Genomic DNA, 20,805 nt, shown 5'->3' with positions numbered 1-20,805 from the left:
CCGGCGCGTGACTCGCGCATGCACACCGGCCACACCAACGCCAGATGCCCTGCCAGGAGGAGGAGGAGCCCATGCCCAATGCCCGCGCCGGCGAGCCTGGTGAGGAACGCCCCCCCCCCCCCCCCGGTGCCCCTTGGAGAATAGGGGTGAATAGCAGGGAATGAACTGTTGAACATACGCCTCAGCCGATTCAGAGGGAGGTTAAGCGGGCCAAATGCAGCTGATGTATGGCTAAAAATAGCCATACAGGGCTGCAGTGAATAGCTGAACAGGCTTCGGCTCACTTCCCTTTGGTTCGGGTACCCATTTGCTTGGCTGCATTCAGCAATTCATTTTTTTCTGCTCGGCCCCTTGGAGAATAGGGGTGAATAGCAGGGAATGAACTGTTGAACATACGCCTCAGCCGATTCAGAGGGAGGTTAAGCGGGCCAAATGCAGCTGATGTATGGCTAAAAATAGCCATACAGGGCTGCAGTGAATAGCTGAACAGGCTTCGGCTCACTTCACTTTGGTTCGGTTACTCATTTGGCTGTCTTTGGTGAATATTATCATAGCAAATTTGCTTGGACTGGGTACATAAAAGAAGCAAAGGTACATTAAAAGTGTACTTAAGTGAACAAAAACAAAATGATACCAGTCCTTAGATGTGTCGGCTGCATTAGTCTTTTTTTCAAGCTTCCTTTTTCTTTATTTTCACCTAGTGGTCCTGCCAGTAACACATTTTTCACCATTTCCTAGGATGACAACGTGTTTTTCTTTAGCATTATATCCTCAAAAAATGAAAAATGTTTAGATGCATCAATAACTTGCATGCATAAGCTCTAACATATATATATACAGGTGAAACTCGAATAATTAGAATATCGTGCAAAAGTAATTGCAGTAAGTGCTGCAAAAGGGGCCCAAACCAAGTACTGAGTACATATGCATGCTTGTACTTTTCAGAGGTCCGATATTGTTTTATTTTTATTTTATTGATTGCATGTAATAATCTACTTTTTGAGGTTGTGGATTTGGGGTTCTTGGGGTTTTCATGAGCTGTAAGCCCTAATCATCACAATTATGACAAATCACGGCTTGAATTATCTTGCTTTGCATGTAATGAGTCTATTTCATATATTAGTTTCACCTTTTAAGTTGCATTAGTGAAATAAATGAACTTTGCACGGTATTCTAATTATTCGAGTTTCACCTGTATATATATATAATTTTTTTTTAATTTAATGGCAAATAGTAGAACTGAGTCACACCAGACAATTTTTCTTTTCAAACTATATTACAATAATGTTAATATGAATCACAAATCTTCTCCTATTTTTCAGCCATGTGCTAATGAATCTTTCCTAGTAACAGCTGAAATGAAAAAATGTGCCTATAGTGAAACTGCCACTTGTCTAACAAGGGTTTTCCTGATTCTGAATAACGCTACTTATGTAAGTATTTATAGTTTTAAAATGTTGTCTTTCTAGGCTCTATTCACAAATGTTTGAAGCCAAATTCAATCTTTCATTCCCTTCCCCCTATTGGGGCTCCCTAAAAATACCATAAATACCTTTCTCCAGTCTTCTGGCAGGTTAAATAAGTCCAAGGTTCTCTTCCTCTTCTCCAGCAGTGAGTGGTTCTTAATGATGCATAGAACAGAACTGATCTTATAATGTGAATACCATTCTCTGCATCATGGTAGGCATAGTTATGCATCCCCAGGGAGTTCGTCCATGATTCCCTGGGTTCAAAGGAAGTGGGTTGAATGATCTTGGGCATAAACTAGATTAAAAACCAGGACGTCAGTTAAAAAAAAATTAAGAAAAAGAGGAATCTGAAAGCTGTCAACAGAATAGGTGTCCCCATTGGGGGATTTCCCCTCTACTCCACTTTATATTTTTGGATTCACATCACTTAGGCCTCATTTAGACTTTGCATTTTGGGATTCCTGCGGCCAGAACCTACAGATTCCTGAAGCAGGAATCCCAAATCGCCCATTAAGATACATCCACTGTCACCCATTTAAGTTAATGATAGCAGCTCCAGGTGACAGCAGCTGCATCTGTAAACAGCTGTCCATATGTAATTGTATGTTTGGAGTATATCACTATCACTAGACACATTAATTGTGCACCTAGGGATAGTGATCTATTCCAAACAACAAGATTGTATCACTTACGATTACATGCAGAGTGCTGCTTGTAGATGCGGCCACTGTCTCCCGATCATTAACTTGAATGGGTGACAGCGGCCGCAACGAAACTTGACATTTGGGTTTCCTGCCCCAGGAAGCCATGGGTTCCTGCCACAGGGATCCCAAAACACAAAGTGTGAATGTAGCACTCCAGTTACAATGATCACTAGTACAACTTTTGAGGATGAAAAGGATCCAAAGAATTCTAAAATGATGACAGAGGTGATACCCCTTCCTCACTCTATCCAAAAGTAGAAAACATGTTTGCCTGCAGTCCCACCTTAAATATCTGTCTGTACACCTTTATGTTCATGAGATAGAGGAAACATTGTGAAGTATAATTAGAAAGGATATCAAGAATGTGTGGGCCATGGCATTCAATGCTTATGTGTACAATTTTTTTTTTAGGTATTTCAGATCAATTATGATAACAGTGATTTTCCTCATGTAACATATGAAAAGGAAGTCATGGCTAAAGGTATTGTGACTTACAAATGTATTATATATAATGCAGTTTGATTTTGAAGCCCCAAATGCAGAACCTAATCCAAATCTTTCCTACTCGGCAAGTCAGAAAAGCGAAGAAAGGATGACAGCTCCCAGAAAGGATAAGAATGACAGAAAGGATATGCGAGCAGGCTCCCATAATTCTGGGACTTCATAACAGATATCTCTGCTGTAGGACAAAGACAGAAGGGCACTTAGCAGTTTTCCACGTTTGATTGTTGTGGTCTGTGTAGCCATTAAAGACATTTTCCATCACTTCTGGGCTCTATAACAGCCTGACAAGTAGCAAGCAGAAATTCCCCAAATGGGTGCACAGGCAGATTCTTGTTTTCTGAGTAAACTCCCTTCTCCCATTAATTATTCATTGTATTCCTTTGTGCAGACAAGGACAGTTTGCACTCAACACATTTTAATTCAACTTTGTTATATGTGTTTTCTCTTTTTATGCAGCTGGAGTCCAAATTTGCTGGGCATCCTCATTCTACATGATTGTGCATACCAACCTGGGCATCTACCTGGAGGTGCAGCTCACACCAATCATGCAACTGTATATTATTATTGACCCAGCTTACAAGGAGAAAATGTGTGGTAATCAACAATCATTGCAATGAAAATCTGAACACTACTCTAATATTATGTAAACTAAATCTGTTGCTGTGTTCATTCCAAGCAAGTACCAGATTCTCTTTGTAACCCACCTTCCTAGTTATTAATACCTACACCATATTCTATGACACCCAGTTCTCCATTTGGAGCCATTGCAAATGCCCAGTACTTTATGGTATGGGGGGCATGTGATATTCTCTCCTTACTTCTACATTACAGTGCATGGGTCCTAAATTTGGCCAATCACCAGGCCCAAGCACTGTCCAATGGACAAGGGATAAAGGTGCTTAGCCCTGTGTAAAAAAGCTTTCTACTTAGGGCTTCAGTGGTTAACTGGGAATATGAATATTAGTAGCAGAAGAGTTGGAGTATAAAGAGAAGCCATGTTACCTTAAATGGACAAAGTGACAGGTTCGCTTAAAGGGATTATTCAATCAAAAGCACAAATGTTGCAACCAACTTGTTAAAGTCAACCTTTACTGAATTAAAAACAGGGGCATGCTCTTGCTGACCACCTTCTAAGAATACTAGTTGCCAGGCTGGTTCTGACTTCAATAGTGCATGTGCCACTGACCTGAAAAAAACAAACATGTACAGGGTTATTCACAAAAGGGTGAAGAGTTTGGGAAAGGCAGGAGAAGTGAACAACCTAGGACAACATAGCTGATTTGGAAAAATTGTATAATTCAGCTCACTTTCCAGGTCAGCTATATTGTCCTAGATTGTTCACTTCTTCTGTCTTTTCCAAACTCTTTACCCTTTTGTGAACAAACCTTGTAGTTTATAAAGTCATATTTACATAGTTATACAGCATCAACAATCTGTAGTGGTAATTCTTCTCCTGTAGAAGGCTATTCTGAATGAAATCAGAAATATTGATCTGAATATTTGTTCTCCGTCAGTAACCTTTATAGTAGTTAAGCTTTTGGATCAACATTATCATCACTTTTAGAAGATGAGGTCATATGCTGTCAGTATAGGTTTTCTTTAAGATTAATACTAAAGACAGAGCTATGTGAGTTTGATAGAACTTCTTTCCCAATGTGTCTGTAATATCCCTTTTCAAAAGCATACAGACACACGTGTTTATTTCCTGTTCATCCCTGAAATAGGAAATTATATTAATGCATAAACCGTTTGTTTCTCTTTGCTTTCATCTTTGTAAATTACGGTTTTCAAATATCATGCTAATGACTAAAGTAGTGCAACAATTTTTATAGCAAGGGGCATGGCTCAGCGAGTAGTGTGCAAGATTCTGAGCAACTGGGACTGTGGCATATTACTGACATATTTCTTTTATCCACGTGTCTATCATGACAGCATGCTCATGTATTAGAAGATCTCATACTTTCCTTGACGAGGGTGATTGAGCCAACAAATAGGACAGAAGCATATGGAAATAATTTTTCACTAAAATGGGCAGCCGGCATCTAAATCAAACAACTCAAGACATGACACTGCCCCTTCATGGAGTTTCATGTATGACACAGCAGTTAGCATGAGCTCAGACACTGGTGGAGACAACATGCAGATAGTTGCATTGTTCCTCTGCCCTCCGCAGCCCTGTACCAAAGTAAGCTCTGTGATGTAGAACCCTCCATTCAATACAGAGAACAACTGAAAGCCGTCGTCTTCCCATGTATGACAGAGTAAAATGTATTTGAAATTAATCTATACTATGCCCTTGGGGGGCAAAAAAAACAAGTTCACAAAACGGATTGCCAACCACCACCCTATACTCACCTTCCCATTACTTCCCTGTTTATTTTATCACTTGTAGGAGTAAAGCGAATTCTCGGGTAAGCTTCAAGCTGATCTGCAAAGCAATGGGCTCTAGCAACCCCCATCTCTAGACAGCTTTCAGGTCTGGCAACTGGCTGCTCAGTCACCCAGTGTTGCATTGTGGGAGCAGCATTGGGGAAAATGGAAAATGAGTATAAGAATGAAGTGGCTGACAATTGAGTGCAGCTATTGGTTCATGCTGCATATGCACAGTAGAGTTAATTGTATGACTGGGGCTTCACTGACAACTATGCATTACTTTTTATTTCGTAATGTGTAGGGGCATTTTACCATGCTAACAGTAGAACAATGCTCTTAGTCAGTGATATTGCAGGTAGCAGTAGAAAAGTTGGAATCCCCTAGTTTTTAAACTGGCAACTACAATAAGTTAAGGAATATTGAAAGATAAGTTAAGAAATATTGAACATCTGATCAAAACCATGACAACTCGCACTAGATTGCATACAGTTAAAATTAATTATCACTTGACTGCACTAATTTTGGTAAATAATTTAACTTAAAAATCACCCCTGTAACTTTAGTATAAAAAGTTATATTAGTTATAGAAATTTAACAAATGTTCATATACTGGAGCTCCTTAGCACCTGCTGAAACCTTTTTTTCTTTTTTTAATCCAAAGTATTGACATCAAATACCCTCAGCAACAATTCCGTTTGGCTTAGCACTGCTTCAGAAATCAACCACATATCCAGTTTGAATGCACCTGACATAGTATTTTAACAAAGGAGCATCCTTTATGTTTTGTAGCCACAATGTACACATATATATATATCCCACCGTGTGCGCTATCATATGCTTATTTGATCTGCATATTTATTAAGGTCTTTGTGGGAATTACAACAGTATCCAGAAAGATGACTTCAAAACAAGCAGCGGAACATTAAAAACCAATTTTGTTGACTTTGCCAATTCATGGAAGACCCAGTATCAGTGCATAAATGTGGTACCTGAATATAGACACCCCTGCATGTATGGCATGGAAACAGGTAATATTTTATTTTCTTTACATAGAAGTACACACAACAGCAAAGGTTTTTAAAAACATGGACATGTAATCAGCTAATCAATGTAGTATGACTTGAATTGTATAGCAATATTGAATAAGGAAATACTAAAAATGATGCAATGAATAAGCACTTTTGTTTCATAAGTTATAAATAATGTAATTTTGTAAAATATAAGCATAATCATAGCGCCTATTTTTTTTTTCTCTCTTCTTTTATATAACAGAAAAGTATGCTCACCACTGGTGTCAAGTATTACTTGATGAAGAAGGTCCTTTTGCTCCATGTCATATTTCAGTCAGCCCCAGAGACTACTATCAGGTAGTTTTGAGATTTTTTAAATTATAATTTATCATGTTAAGAAAAGTTGAATGTTAATTCTAAGGGAAGCCCATTTATCTATTTTGATTATCAATTAGTATGTATATTGTTTCCTCAAACTACCACAGAAAATATAACCACACAGTGCTAAGTGTTAATTAAGAGTATTTTACTGACCATTCCATGGCAGCATATGGGTGGGCAAAGACTACTCACTCATATGCCACCATGGAGAAGATAGTCAAGAAAGGAAAATTATAGTAAGTATGGATATAAATTTTCCTTTTTCATGGTGGCATATGAGTCGGTAGTCTCTGGAGATAGTCAGGAAAGGAAAATTTGCAGAAAGTATGGATATTAATATTCCCTATTGTGACCCCACCAGAAATGTGTAGCGTGAAGTATAATAGAGCTTGGCGTTAGATATAAACGAAAATGGCTGATTGTCACTTTGTCAAAAGGGGAACATAATTAAAGTGACATGAAACTCAGGCGTTGAATCTTAAAAATGCATTCAAGCACCTTAACTAGTAACAAACATTTGATTATTTGTTTATCATTCAGCTGTAGCTCCTCAAATCATGGCTGAATTTCTGCTGACACTGTCCTGCCTTCTGGAGGGTGGCTACTTTTGTTCATCATGGTCCCTGTGTGTGTTGTAAAGTAGCCATCACTCCAAGCTTACTCCTTTGATAGACTACAGTCTCACATTTAGTTTACTTATTGTATTGAGATAGTAGTCCATCACGGGAGTGAGATTGGAGCAGTGGATACTTTACAGTACACACAGGGACCATGGGGAACAAAAGTAGCCTCCCTCCAGAAGGAAGGATGGTGTCAGCACCAATTCTGAGATGATTTGAGGATCCACAACTGAGTGATGCACAAATAAGCTCAATTTTTGTTAATAGTTAAGGTACTTAAATGCATTTTTAAGGTTTAACTCCTGAGTTTAGTGTCACTTTAAGACAGTGTTTTAATCTACAATAGGCTTTAAATGAGTAGTTTCTTTTTGTGATTTGAGGTTTTTGCTTTTGTTTTTTATGCATTTTATTTGGTAAATTTTTGAGAAAGAGAAGAAGGCATGCAAGTGGTAACCTTTTTTTCTTCCCTTATTTTTGTGTGTTTTATTGAGATTTGTGTTTAAAAATTTCAAAAAGCAATAAAATATGCAACTTATTAACAGCAGGCCAGCTGTGGCCTACTCCTTGTTATCATCCACTCTACGCTTGGCTGCACCTTCACAGTATGCCCTCCACAACTTTCAATGGGGCGGATGCCTAAGTGTTTCCAAACTGGGTAGATGAGGTCTTACTGCAGTGAGGAGGATTTCAGCTAAGCAGGGTGAAAACAAAGCTATGACTTACAGCAGACCACAGCCATTCTATTGCGATATCAGCTGTAGCGATTGTAGCTTGACACAAAGTACAATGGTCCTTTAAGAGATGTGCTGAGTTGTCCTTCCTAAGGTTAATCACATTCATCACATATTTGTATTCCTGTAAAACCATTTTTACTTATTGTTATCAACATTTCACTTTTAGAATTGCCTCTTTGATACTTGCTCTTGTAAAAGGGCAGAGGATTGTCTATGTGCTGCCCTTTCCTCCTATGCATGGGCATGTGCTGTGTCTGGTATCATACTAACTGGATGGAGAGAAAATGTCTGCAGTAAGTGACCAAACTGCATTATGCTATATAACAATATTTCAAAATTTGACTCTTCTCTACATGGCAAACATATAGCTGACATCTTGATATCCTACCTTTTAAAAAGGAAATAATTGTGCCACTTTTGTGTATTACCATCATTTTGTATAGCATAGCATTGTACAGTATTTACTACATAAAAACATCCACTACCACTTCCCTGGGCTAGACCGCCCGCCTGAGACCCTGCAGAGCCCACCACAGAGAGTCTATGGTGGGCTCTGCAGGGTCACCCTCAGATGGGCTGTTTGGGTTATCAGGGGGGCGTAACTAGAAATCACAGGGCCCAATACAAAATGTTGCTATGGGGCCCTGTGATTTCTAGTTACGCCCCTGCCCCTGAACTATTCATAATACTTTTATATTTTTTATACACTTAATATTTATGTGAAACAATCATCACTTCATCAGGAACAAAACCAACTTAACCATTATATTAAATATAACCCTCAACTCACCAATAGTGAATGATTTTCAACCTTACGCCTACACCTCCATTCAAGAACTGTTGGTTATCATATGTTATACCTGGGTCACCTTTCTGCAATATGGATACCCTGTATGCAGAATTTATGTGATGTACAGTTTGCAAATGTACAACTACTATGTCTTGCTGCTATGTTTTAATACTCACCTTTTTCCTTCTATCCTTAATATAATTTTTAATACTGTACCCCTTTTATTAAATAAAACAGATTTTTTTTAAAAATATAACCCTCTCATTTATACAGCAAAAATGCAGTATTACCACCACCAATAAAAACTGAAAACTCTGTCACTAAAACTAGTACAGTATTAATTAGCCACTTTGGCACTTTGAACGTGTGTCCTATGCCCTGCTCTGAAGTGGTTAAAACAAGCTCATGGCTGCTGCTTCTTGTATTCTTTTTATCTGCCAGCTTCTGGCTTTTATATAAAAGTGATCTGGGGGGCTGTAGAGTCATCTGATCACTTTTACATGACTCATGTAATTGCAATTACCATCTTTTTATTCAACAGGGCCTTAGTGTTTAGAAAGTATTTGTTCAGTGGTTTTAAATAGTATTCTAGACAAAAATGAAAATGTTTACATGCGTGGAACAAAATGCTTCACTATTGAAGTGGTTAAAGTTTAAGGATAAGATTACTTTAAGATAAAGTAAACTCAGTGTTAAATCTTAAAAATGCATTCAAGTACCTTAACTAATAAAACAAATTTTGCTGTTTTGTGTATCACATGGCTGTAGATCCTCAAATCATCTCTGACGTTGTCCTTGCTTCTAGAGGGTGGCTACTTTTGTTCCCCATTTACTTTTGTGTGTTGTAAAGTAGCCACCCTCCAAGCTCACTCCTGTGATAGACTATAATTTCAATACAAATTAGTAAACTAAACGTGACATTGTAGTCCATCACGAGAGTGAGCTTGGAGTGGCGACAACTTTACAACACACATAGGGACCATGGAGAGCAAATATAGCCACCCTCCAGAAGCAAGGACAGTGTCAGTATGAAGTCAGAGATGATTTGAGGATCTACAGATGAGTGATACACAAATAAGGTACATTTTCTGTTCATAGTTAAGGTACTAGGATGCATTTTTGAGATTTAATTCCTTAGTGTCACTTTAAGGTGGCCAACTTCTTACTCACATAATGTATTCCTTTAGCTAACACTCTCATATATCCCAGATCCATAGTGAATGTTCTTTGTAACTTTGTACAGTTATATTTTTATATTATAGTTGCTCCTTTGTTTAGAAAGTTATTTTCCTAACAGGCTTCCTAATTGGGTTTGTGGAGAATGTTTGCAGTTCTCCTGAACATCTTTCCTGCTTTGCAGGGGTTGGGTTATAGTTTGCTTAGTCAATTTAGATCATTTCAAATGGTACCATATAGTTGATGGTTGATTGAATGAGAAAATGTGCTTGCTTTACAATAGATTTTATATAGCCATACCGTTAAAATACGTTATCCATGGAGATGGATTTTGTACCTGCCTTGTATTGTTAATAGTTAGGGTATTTGAATGCCTTTTTAACTCTTGAGCTTAGTGTCACTTGAACTTATTCTTTTTGCTCCTTTGGCCTGATGTAACTGATCCCATCCTCCCCCTCCACAAATGTATATTTAGTGAGGTCTGACTGCCCTGATTTCGGATGTCTATTTATATCCAGCAACGGGCACCTTCTGTCCTGGCTATGTAGGCACATTACAGATTTGTAGACTTCTATGGGGCTCGTCTACCTTCATCTTACAGCAGGTAGACAAAGGTAGATGAACTCCATAGGCTTCCATGGGGCTGTAATGTGTCTATGCAGCCAGGAGAAAGAGTATGTGTGCTACTGGATAAAAATAAGCATCTGAGGCTGCAGTCGGATCTCAGTTACCTTAGGCCAAAGGGGAACAAAAAATAAGTACACTTATTCTTTAATCTCAAGGCAAATATTTAAAAAACACCAATAAATTAAATTTTGTATTACTTAAAGAGATAGTGGAGATAGTGACAGTGGGGCTCAGGTGAAAATTCACTTAAAAATACTAAATCATGCACAAGTAGTACATTTTCTCTTACTAAAGGAAATTTTCACTTAGCTTCGTGCATGAGGTGAAGTTTTGCTGACCTCAATCATCCAGTCAAGTGTGAGCAAATATCCTATTTTTTTAATTGTCAGTGGATATGATTGGGTATCTCTTATAAAGTGAATTTTCAGTTTATTTCACCTTATTCACTAAAGATAAAATTGAAGTAAAAATTAACTTTAAAAGTATATCAGGTTCACTGTTACCTTGCCCATGCCCTTGCCCCCTTCTTCTCCCCACCAATACTCACATTGCTAGTGTTCTCACCCTGTAAAACAATAAACAACAATTTCTATGTCCGTACTGAAGTTATATTCGTTGTGTGGCTCTTTATGAAATGCCAGCATGTTAAGCAGAACGTGTATACAAAATAGCCTGTGAAGCTTACAGGTCGTAGTGCACTGTGCACTTAGCTGCACACTGACTCCTGCATATGACCCACCATGATGCCTATACTCACTGAAGTTGGCTGCTTTTGAATAGAACAGGTCAGGCTTTTTTTTTTCTTAGACACCTTTTAATGTCATTGTTTCTTTTAGTTAAGAGTAACAATGCAGCAAAGAGCAATCATTTATTCAAGGACAAAGCAAAAAGGACAGGTACATATTATAAAGTGAAAAGGTACAGAGCAAACAAAACTAAAGTGACCGTGTTATACAGTATATCAAATGACCAACACACAGTTCAGATTTACCATCATATATTAAGCATAATAAAAAAAAATATGAAGCACTTTATCTAATTTTTTTATTATTTTAACAGAAAGAAGGAAACTTTAGATACTTTAGGCCCAACTTAGTGTGGTTTGCTGGCCATACACTTTACAATTAATAGTTGACTGACCACAAATTTGATGATTTTAAATGATCTTTCCCTCAAAAATAATAATTTGATTAAAAAAAGGAAAAATTGATTTAGTGGATTTGACTTGAATTTCTCCTTTTCCTTTTTAAAAAAAAAAATAGATTGTTGACCAAAATGCCTACTGAGTAAAACTGATTTCTCCAAGATAAAACATTTTTTTCAACAATTATATTGTTGTATGGCATATTGATATCATTATGTGTATCACTCTACCTTTATATAGCAGTATATCTAAAGCCAATATTTTTGTTGTTGTTGTTTTGGATATAGAGTTGGGTATAGTTAATACCCATGTATAGGTATTGCATATTGTTCAGGTCATGTTCCATTTACTTCCTGTGCTGGAGTCACAACAGGAAGTGAGAGGAATTCTTACTTAGTAACATCTTACTTAATACGTGACATACCTAGCTCTGTCCATGCCACTGGTAAGCTTGTCTCTAAAAAATATCTAATCCTAAGAATACAAAATATTATGTTGCAGCTTACCAATCTTTATATGTGGTGGATGCATTAGTTTAATTTTTAAATAATTAGTGAGTACAGAAAATACCTGTTGATCCTGCCAGAAATGAAGTGTCCTTATCAATTCCTGTGAACTGAACTGGTATATCTAACAAAGTTATCTTCCATCCAATCTGTTGTCTGTAAACTACTAATTCCTCTGCCCTCTATGTAATTGAGATAAAAAGAGGAAGGCGTGTTTCAAGTCCTGTGCTAGGGTGACAACCATGGCTCCCACCATAGATGCAGTGGTGTGAGTGAGCATGGCTAGCCTATTATAGGAAGGAAGTATATTATTTAGAGAAAAATAAAGGGAAAAAAGCCTTAAACATTTAAAGTAATGCAGCCACATATAAATAAAAGGACTGGTAAGCTGCAATATATAACATTTTTGTTTTGGAGGTTTAGATACAATTTAAATTAACTAGAATGGTGTTTTTTTGTTACATTAAACTGATGTTTATACCTCTTACCTGTTTTGCACTATTTATATAAACAGTATTTATCTTTGTTTGACAAATAAACAATATACTACAAAGGATTTCCAGAGCTGTATGGGTTATCTAATTAGACAACACCAACATTTAATTTTGCTTTAAGTCTATTAGGAGTCTATTTATAAACAATATGCAGAGCCATTTGCCTGCTGAACTCTGTGAGCGTTCATTCTTTCGGAAGCACTGCAAACATAATCCAAAAATTTGACATTCTTTTTGGCAACCATGGGCGCCTCATTCTTTGGACTAAAGAGGAGAAGGACCATCCGGCTTGTTATCAGCGCTCACTTTAAAAGCCTGCATCTCTGATGGTATGGGGGTTCATTAGTGTGTATGGAATATGCAGTTTGCACATCTGGAAAGGCACCATCAATGCTAAAAAATGATATATCTAGGTTTTAGAGCAGCATATGCTCCCATCCAGACAATGTCTTTTTCAGGGATGGCCTTTTATATTTCAGCAGGACAATGCTAAATTGCATACGGCATCTTTGACAACAGCATGGCTTTGTAGTAGAAGAGTCCGGGTGCCTAACTGCCCTGCCTGCAGTCCAGACCTTTCACCAATTGAAAATATTTGGCACATTTTGAAACCAAAAATAGGACAAAGCAGACTCAGGGCTGTTGAGCAGTTAGAATCCTATACAGTATCAGGCAAGAATGGGCCAACATTCCTCTCTCAAAACTCCAGCAAATGGTCTCCTCAGTTCCCAGACATTTACAGAGTGTTGTTAAAAGAAGAGGGAATGCTACACCAAGGTAAACATTGTTTTTATTAAGATTTTACAGTGTCCCAACTTTTTGGAATTGGGGGTTGTATTTTTTGCAGTCCTAACCATACTAAACAAAGAAGATTTGTATAAAAAAAACTATACATTTAATTTAAAAATGTAATACGTACAATTGACTAAGCCCTTTGTAAAGGTGATTTCCAGATCTGGGTAAAAAAATGTGCTCTTCATTGACCAATTGTCTTTTTTTTCTTCCAGGAAACTTCATAAAGCACTGTCCTCAAACCTTTGTGTTTAGTTATAACGTGACTAGTTGCATCCCCACTTGCCGTTCACTGTCTGAGCCAGGCTCGACAAAGAACATAACATTCTATACAATTGATGGCTGTGTCTGCCCTGAAGGAACCTATCTAGATGAAAGGAAATTATGTGTGAAGAAGGAAGACTGTCCTTGCTACTATAAGGGATTCCCTGTACCTGCTAATGAACCTCTTCATGTGGGTCGCCTAATATGGTAATATACTCTATTTATGTAAAGAATGTATAGTTTGCTAATTAATATTTGTTTAGCGACCACAGACATTTTTATCAGGTAAGATTTTCTACATGCATATATTTGTTCAGAACATTAGTTCTCAGGAGAAAAGTAGTGTATATACACCCTTTGCAGTATTTTTCCTGTAGTTTCATTACGGAACACAGCAGAAAACCACAATGAGCATTGCAAAACAGATTAATAGCATGTGGGAGACAAAGCATGTTTTCCAACTGGCCTGAACTGTTGCATGTTACAACATAAACATTTGACTGAGTAAGGTTCACATCAGGGACGTGCGGTCAGGGGAGGCAGGTGAGGCAGAGCTTCACCTAGTATTATGAAGAAAAAAGGTGTCAGCTTCAAGTTAATTACAGGCAGCGCTGCATCCGGGTTTTGACAGTTAGGTTACACAGCAGCGGGCTTTCCCACTGCTTGCGTAACCTAACTTGGTGAGGCAAGAGCTGTCACAGCCTCTACTCTGTATAAGAGGCGTGAGCTCTGTGGATGGCTTGGACCAATGGCAAAGCGCCATTGGTCCAAGCTGTCCAATCAAAAAAAAGAAAAAAAAAACCCAGTGAGGACATCGATCTCGTTGCCTCACCAGTGAAGAGCAAGTGAGAGACAGGGAGGCTCCTCTTTGTCTCCTCCCTCCCTCCTCCCCACACAGCTTGGTTACTGAGCTGGGGCGGGACTTCAGCGGGATAGGGGTGGCACTTTGGCGGGATGGGGCGGGGCTTTGGTGGGCTGGGGATGCCTCACCCAGCACAGAAGGCACGGCACGTTACTGGTCCACACATACATCTCCAGAGGTACCGAATATTTCCATTACCTAGGACTTAGATAAGTTAAAGCGGACCTTTACCCATATCTTTAAAATAACAACAAACACACCTTTAGAAATGTTTAGTAATGTCAATCTACAAACACATACTTCTATATAATTGCAGGCTTTGTATTCTTTGTATACCTTGTTTCTCTTTTCTTCCCCAGTCTTCTGACAGTGGCCATGTTTATTAAGGGCAGATTATTAGCTCCCCTATATCTTTCTTGATTTTTGGCACATGTGACTAGACATGTAATTAGGACATGTGACCATGCACATCATCTCAGGGGAGGAAAATGCCTTTCCCTGAGATCTCATGAGGTTACAAATTAGATTTCCCAGCAATGCTCTGCTGATGACAAGGCAATCCCAGTGGACATTGTGTTGTGCAAACTGAAGTAATTTTGCTCTTTCAAAGCAGGAAGTGAATGTTCTGCAAGTGGAAGTATTTCAAAATCACAGCATTTTACACCTGACATGCAGCCATGGTGCATGAAAAATCAAGTGATACTTAGTATATACCTTTTTTATAGTCATCTGAAATCAAGTGATGTGGATTCAGTATATTTGCTGTTATGTAGTCACCAAACCAAAAGAAGTTAGATAGCTCCAGTTACAAATGTAACAAAAAATGCAAACTAGTAATCCGGGAAGCTAAAATAGAATGCGAAAAGCATATCGCCGCAGATAGTAAAAAAAACCTAAACAATTCTACCAATATATTAACAGTAAAAAGGTAAGAAAGGAGCAGATAGGCCCAATAAAGGACGAAAACGGGAAGTTACTCACAAGTGACAAGGAGAGGGCCGAGGCACTGAACAATTTTTTATCCTCAGTATACATTCAGGAGGGAAACGGGTTCGACGTACGTGATAAAACACATAGTTCAACCGATAATATACCGCAATGGTTGACGGAAAGCGGAATAGAACAAAGACTTAAAATGCTCAATGCAAATAAAGCAGTTGGACCCGATAACCTTCACCCCAAGGTACTAAGGGAACTAAGCCAGTTTATGACAAGACCATTATTCCTAATTTTTAAAGAATCCTTAGTGGCTGGTAGGGTACCATGTGATTGGCGGAGGGCTACGGTAGTTCCAATATTCAAAAAGGGGGCTAGATGCCAACCAGGGAACTATAGGCTGGTCAGTCTAACATCGGTAGTTTGTAAGCTGTAAGAAGGTATAATTAAGGACTATTTGGTAAAATTTGTTAAGGATAACGGCATAGTTAATGACAATCAGCATGGTTTCAGGAAAGACCATTCCTACCTGACTAACTTGCTAACTTTTTACCAGTATCCCTAAGAATGAGATGATGCGTGGACCTATATGGGTTGGACTTGATGGACGTATGTCTTTATTCAACCCCAAATACTATGTAACTATGTAACTATTTAAACTCACAGTGGAACACCACCAGAGAAACTGCTACTAGTAGTGGAGGAGGAAATAGGTTGGAGGTAGCGGTGTAGGAGCCAGCCAGGATCATAGTTCTGGTGAGTATTTTTTTTAGCTCCCTAGACAAAAGGATTACTTAACCCTTGCAGTGCGGGGGTAGCGCCACTGCAAGGGTTAAGATTTCTTTTGAGTTCTCCTTTTAATGTAGAAATAAGATGTAGAATGATGGATGTCACTGTGGCTCAGAATACATACCTGCCCTAGCAGACAAATACTTAGCCCTGAGACTAGGAAGGCTCATCCCTACTAAGAGCCTAAGAAGAGTTCCTTTTGTTTCTCTCAGTCCCCAACCTCCAAAGTCAAACCCAAACTTGATCCCCAGTTTGACTGTAAACTCTAGATTCTCAAGTTCTCCAAACCTTCAGACAAACCTGCCTAAAAATGAAGTGGTGTCCCCAATTTGCAAAGTGTGGAATGCCTTTGTGGACATCTAGGCAGCCAGCATCTCAGATGCCTGGATAATCAAGGACATTTCCAAGACCTACAAGCTACAGTTTCACACTCAGCCACCCTCTCAGCAGATCACCATGCAGCCCTCGTGGTTCTTCTGGAGAATGGGGTCACTGCCCTATACCTTTGGAAGAATGGATCCAGGGGTTTCACTCCAACCTGTTCACTCTCCATGTTCTGCCTCCCCAGTCCCTGCATGGAAAGTGTGACTTCTCCCATTCGCCCCTCCTCTACCCCAAAAATGTTTATTATACGTGACTCTTTCAAACCTTTCCAAATCCCTGTACGAATGCCTATCTGTGATGCATATATTGTCTACCGTGCCCTCATTGTAATAATCTTCCTCCTATTCTCCTGGGTGCTATTACTACGAAATCAGTGTCATACATCTATGTCACTCTTCCTATGTATGTGAAAAAAAGTTCCTGCGTGCCCCCCCTCCCTATTATCCCTCCCTCTTGCTACATTAACCTCCTCAACCACTTCGGTCCTTACCCCCGAAGTGTCCAGTATGCTTCCGAGTTTTTGAATTCCAGCCACTTCCCCCATGTTTTAAGATATGCCCCGTAAATATCTTTTTTTATTGTAACCATCTCTTCCAGTAGACTAGTGGCCCCTATCTTGGTCAGCCACTCATCACTGGGAGGGATTTTGGGTGTCCCCCAATACCGCGGGATCAGAGACTTGGCCGCATTTAGCATATGGGGTATTAGAGATTTTTTGTAAACCTTAACTGAGTCCGTTGTTAGATGGAATAAGAACACCCACGGGTCCATCGGTAATTGTACCTCACATATGTGTCCTATAATGTCCTTCACCCTTTCCCAATAAGGTTTTATCTTGGGGCAGTCCCACCATATATGCGCAAAGGATCCCACCCCTCCGCATTCCCTCCAGAAGCCGTCATCGTTTGAAGGGTGCACCCTTTGCAATATCTGGGGAACCTGGTACCACCGTGTTAACCGTTTATAGTTTACTTCCATTGTTCTAGCGTCTACAGTTGTGCTAGTGTTAATATTTTCTTCACCTCTTCCTGTGTGAGTGTCTAGTTAAATTCCCGTTCCCATTTCCTTAAATATTTTGGGATACTATCATTTTCTTTTTTGATAATTGCTTTATATATTTTTGAAAGGCAGTGTTGAGGTGATTGTTTAGCTCCCATAATGGACTCAAATACGGTCAAGTCCCCCCCTGTTCTCAAAGGTTTGGGTAAGGTTTGTAAAAAAAGTTTTAATTGTTGATGTCTCCACCAATCCAGGGGGTAGCTTCCCCATTCCTCTCTTAGCTCCTGTAAGGAGCTGATCCTTGCCCCCGACATGATGTCAAACACTTTTAGTTGAGGGCGCTTGCTCCAGTTTAGAAAGGCATTGTCGGCTTTGCCCGGCGGGAAGTAATCATTGGGATGAGAATTGAGTTGTACTTCCATCCGTATCTACGGCACATCCAATCCCATGTCCGCAGCGTTGACATGGTCAGAGGCGCCGCATCTACCGACAGCTGTCTCTTTGTCATTGGTATCCAATTTATTCCCGCCAGGTCCACTCCACCAAGTGCCATCTCCAGCCGTACCCAACCTTTCTGTCCTGCCCCAAACGTCCAGTCTACCAGTCTATTCAACTGAGCCGCTATATGATAGGACCTGAAATCCGGCAGGGCCACTCCTCCGTCTTGTCTCTGCCTGCTCAGGGTATTCCTTGCTAGTCTGGGTTTCCTATTCTGTCATATATATCTAGATATAACCCTCTGTAGGGTCTGGAAAAAGACCTTAGGGATTTCAATCGGTATCATCTGGAATACAAATAGCACTTTAGGAAGGATCGTCATTTTCACCGTGTTAATTCTTCCTAACCATGACAGTTTACGCAGTCCAAAAGTTGCTAAATCTGCTTTGATTGAGTTCAGGATCGGTATATAGTTAGCTTTCTATAACTCCGCAATTCTGGGAGTTAAGTTGATTCCCAGGTATTTAAGCCTGTCCCCCTTCCATCGGAAAGGGAAATATGAAGTTAGCGCCTGTCTCTCTCTTGCTGTTACCGTTAAATTTAGGATCTGATTTGTCCAAGTTAATTTTAAAGTTTGAGAGGTCTCCATATTCCTTTAATTCCCTCAGCACTTGTGGGAGCGTTGTTCTAGGATATTTTACGTATAGCAAGATGTCATCAGCGTAAGCGGCTACTTTAAATTCCCCCGCCTCCCCGGTTCCAGTGCCAAGGCAAAAAGTAGGGGTGAGAGCGGGCATCCCTGCCGTGTTCCGTTGTATAATTTTAATTCCTGTGACAGGGAGCCATTTATTCTCACTCTTGCCGTTGGATTGGCGTATAATGCAGTTATCCAGTGCAGCATCCTCTTCCTCAGTCCCAGCGTGGTTAATGCGCTAAACATAAAGCTCCAGTCTACCCTGTCAAAAGCCTTTTCAGCATCTATTGACAGGAGTAGAGCCGACACACCCTGCCTTCTTGCCGTGTGGATAAGTAAGGTCGTTTTAATAGCGTTGTCTCTCGCTTCTCTACCCGGTATGAATCCCACCTGGTCTACATGTATCCAGGTTGGGATAAAGGGGCAGAGTCTATATGCCAGTATTTTTGCATAGATCTTAGTGTCTGCATTCATAAGGGAGATAGGGCGGTAGCTTGCACATAGGCTTGGATCTTTTACTGCCTTCTCAATCACTGTGATATTTGCTTTCAGTGCTTCTGGGTGCATTTTGGAATTTTCCCCTATCGAGTTTGCATAAGCGCAAAAATGCTGCTTTAAGAGGTCTTGGAACCTCTTATAGTATAACAACGTGTATCCGTCAGGCCCGGGACTCTTGCCTGTCGGAGTGGAGGCTATGACCCTTTTAAATCCCTGGGGGGTAATGTCTGTTTCTAGCGCATTTAATAAGTCCCCTTCTGCCATTGGAAGCCTCGCCTGCGTTAGATATTTTTTATTTTTTTCTAATTTTTCTGCCCCATCCGTCAGTGTGTCCTGTTCTCCCGGCTTCTTTAGTTGGTATAGGTTTTGGTAGAAGTCATGAAAGGTCTCGGCTATCTCAGTGGTAGAGTGTACCATCTTACCTTTATGTATGTGAGAGATTGTTTAGTTTTAAGTGCCTGCGCCATAAATTTACTTGGTTTGTTCCCGAATTCGTAAAACTTCCTATTGATTACATTGAATGCCCGTTTGGTTTCTGCCTCTAGGACTACTTTTAATTGCTGTTAATTCCCTAAGTGATCCAGAGTCTAGCATTGATTTGTGCGTTCTTTCCAGATGTTTAATTGATTCCAGTAGTTCTTGTATGACACGCCCCCTTTCTTTCTTACGGTTGGCCCCTATTGCGACCAACTTACCTCTGAGTACCACCTTATGTGCCTCCCATACCGTTACCGGTGATATTCCCTCCATATTATTCTCTTGGAAATAATTCTCCAGAAGCACCCCAATTTCCTGGACCACTGCCTAATCATGTAACAAAGAGTCGTTCAGTTTCCAGTTATATTGTTTCCCCCACGAGATATTATTTTTCAACGTTAATTCTACAGGGGCATGATCTGAGATCGTCATGGGGAGAATATTTGCAGATTCTGCCGACTCAATTGCCACATGATCCAACATTATCCAGTCCAATCTGGAGTATGAACTATGCAACTGGGAGTAATATGTGAAATCCCGCTCAGTTGGGTGGAGGATTTGCCATATCTCTACCAGTTGGTATTTGGACATTGACCTTTTCAGGCGGGTCAGATGTGTACTGGGGTTCCGTGCCCTTCCCGACAAAGTATCTAACATTGGGTCAAGGCATAAATTAAAATCCCCTGCTATCACCAACATGCCCTTCCGGAATTCCCCCAGCTTCCTAAACACCTTTAAGAGGAAAGGGACTTGCTGCCGATTAGGGGCATAGATATTCACCAGTGTGTATTCAATCCCACCAATCGTTACATGCAAAAACAAGAATCTTCCCTCTTTATCCGTCAATTGGGAGTGCACTTTTATTGCCATATCATTACTGAAGCCGATAGCTACCCCTTTGGATCGTTTATTATTCGAGAGACTGTAATACCATAGCGAGTAGTTTCTAGAGCGTAAATATGAGGCAGATGTGTAAGAAAAGTGCGTCTCTTGCAAAAAAAACACATCTGCCCCATATCTTTTCATTTCCGCCAAGATCTGGTGTCTTTTAGTTGCTGAGTTTAGCCCCCTTACATTATAGGTAATTATTTTAGTAGTTGCCATTTCCTTCCCTGGTTCTGTGAGAATATAGTCCCTACT

General features: G+C 39.6%; 1 protein-coding gene across 1 annotated transcript in view; it reads left to right on the top strand.

Annotated features, from left to right (window-relative positions):
• The window catches only part of LOC108795964 (mucin-5B-like), a 102,136-nt gene that overhangs the window by 39,837 nt on the left and 41,494 nt on the right, over positions 1 to 20,805 (top strand). Inside the window, exons 4-5 of the mRNA XM_018567327.1 lie at positions 2,585 to 2,654; positions 3,134 to 3,271. Coding sequence (XP_018422829.1) covers positions 2,585 to 2,654; positions 3,134 to 3,271 — 208 coding nt within the window. The remainder of the gene's footprint in view (positions 1 to 2,584; positions 2,655 to 3,133; positions 3,272 to 20,805) is intronic.

Source organism: Nanorana parkeri, unplaced genomic scaffold (genome assembly GCF_000935625.1).
Source record: "Nanorana parkeri isolate BGI_ZX_2015 unplaced genomic scaffold, ASM93562v1 scaffold1030, whole genome shotgun sequence".
In the NCBI taxonomy this organism is placed as follows: Eukaryota; Metazoa; Chordata; class Amphibia; order Anura; family Dicroglossidae; genus Nanorana; species Nanorana parkeri.
This window is presented reverse-complemented; position numbering and strand designations above follow the sequence as displayed.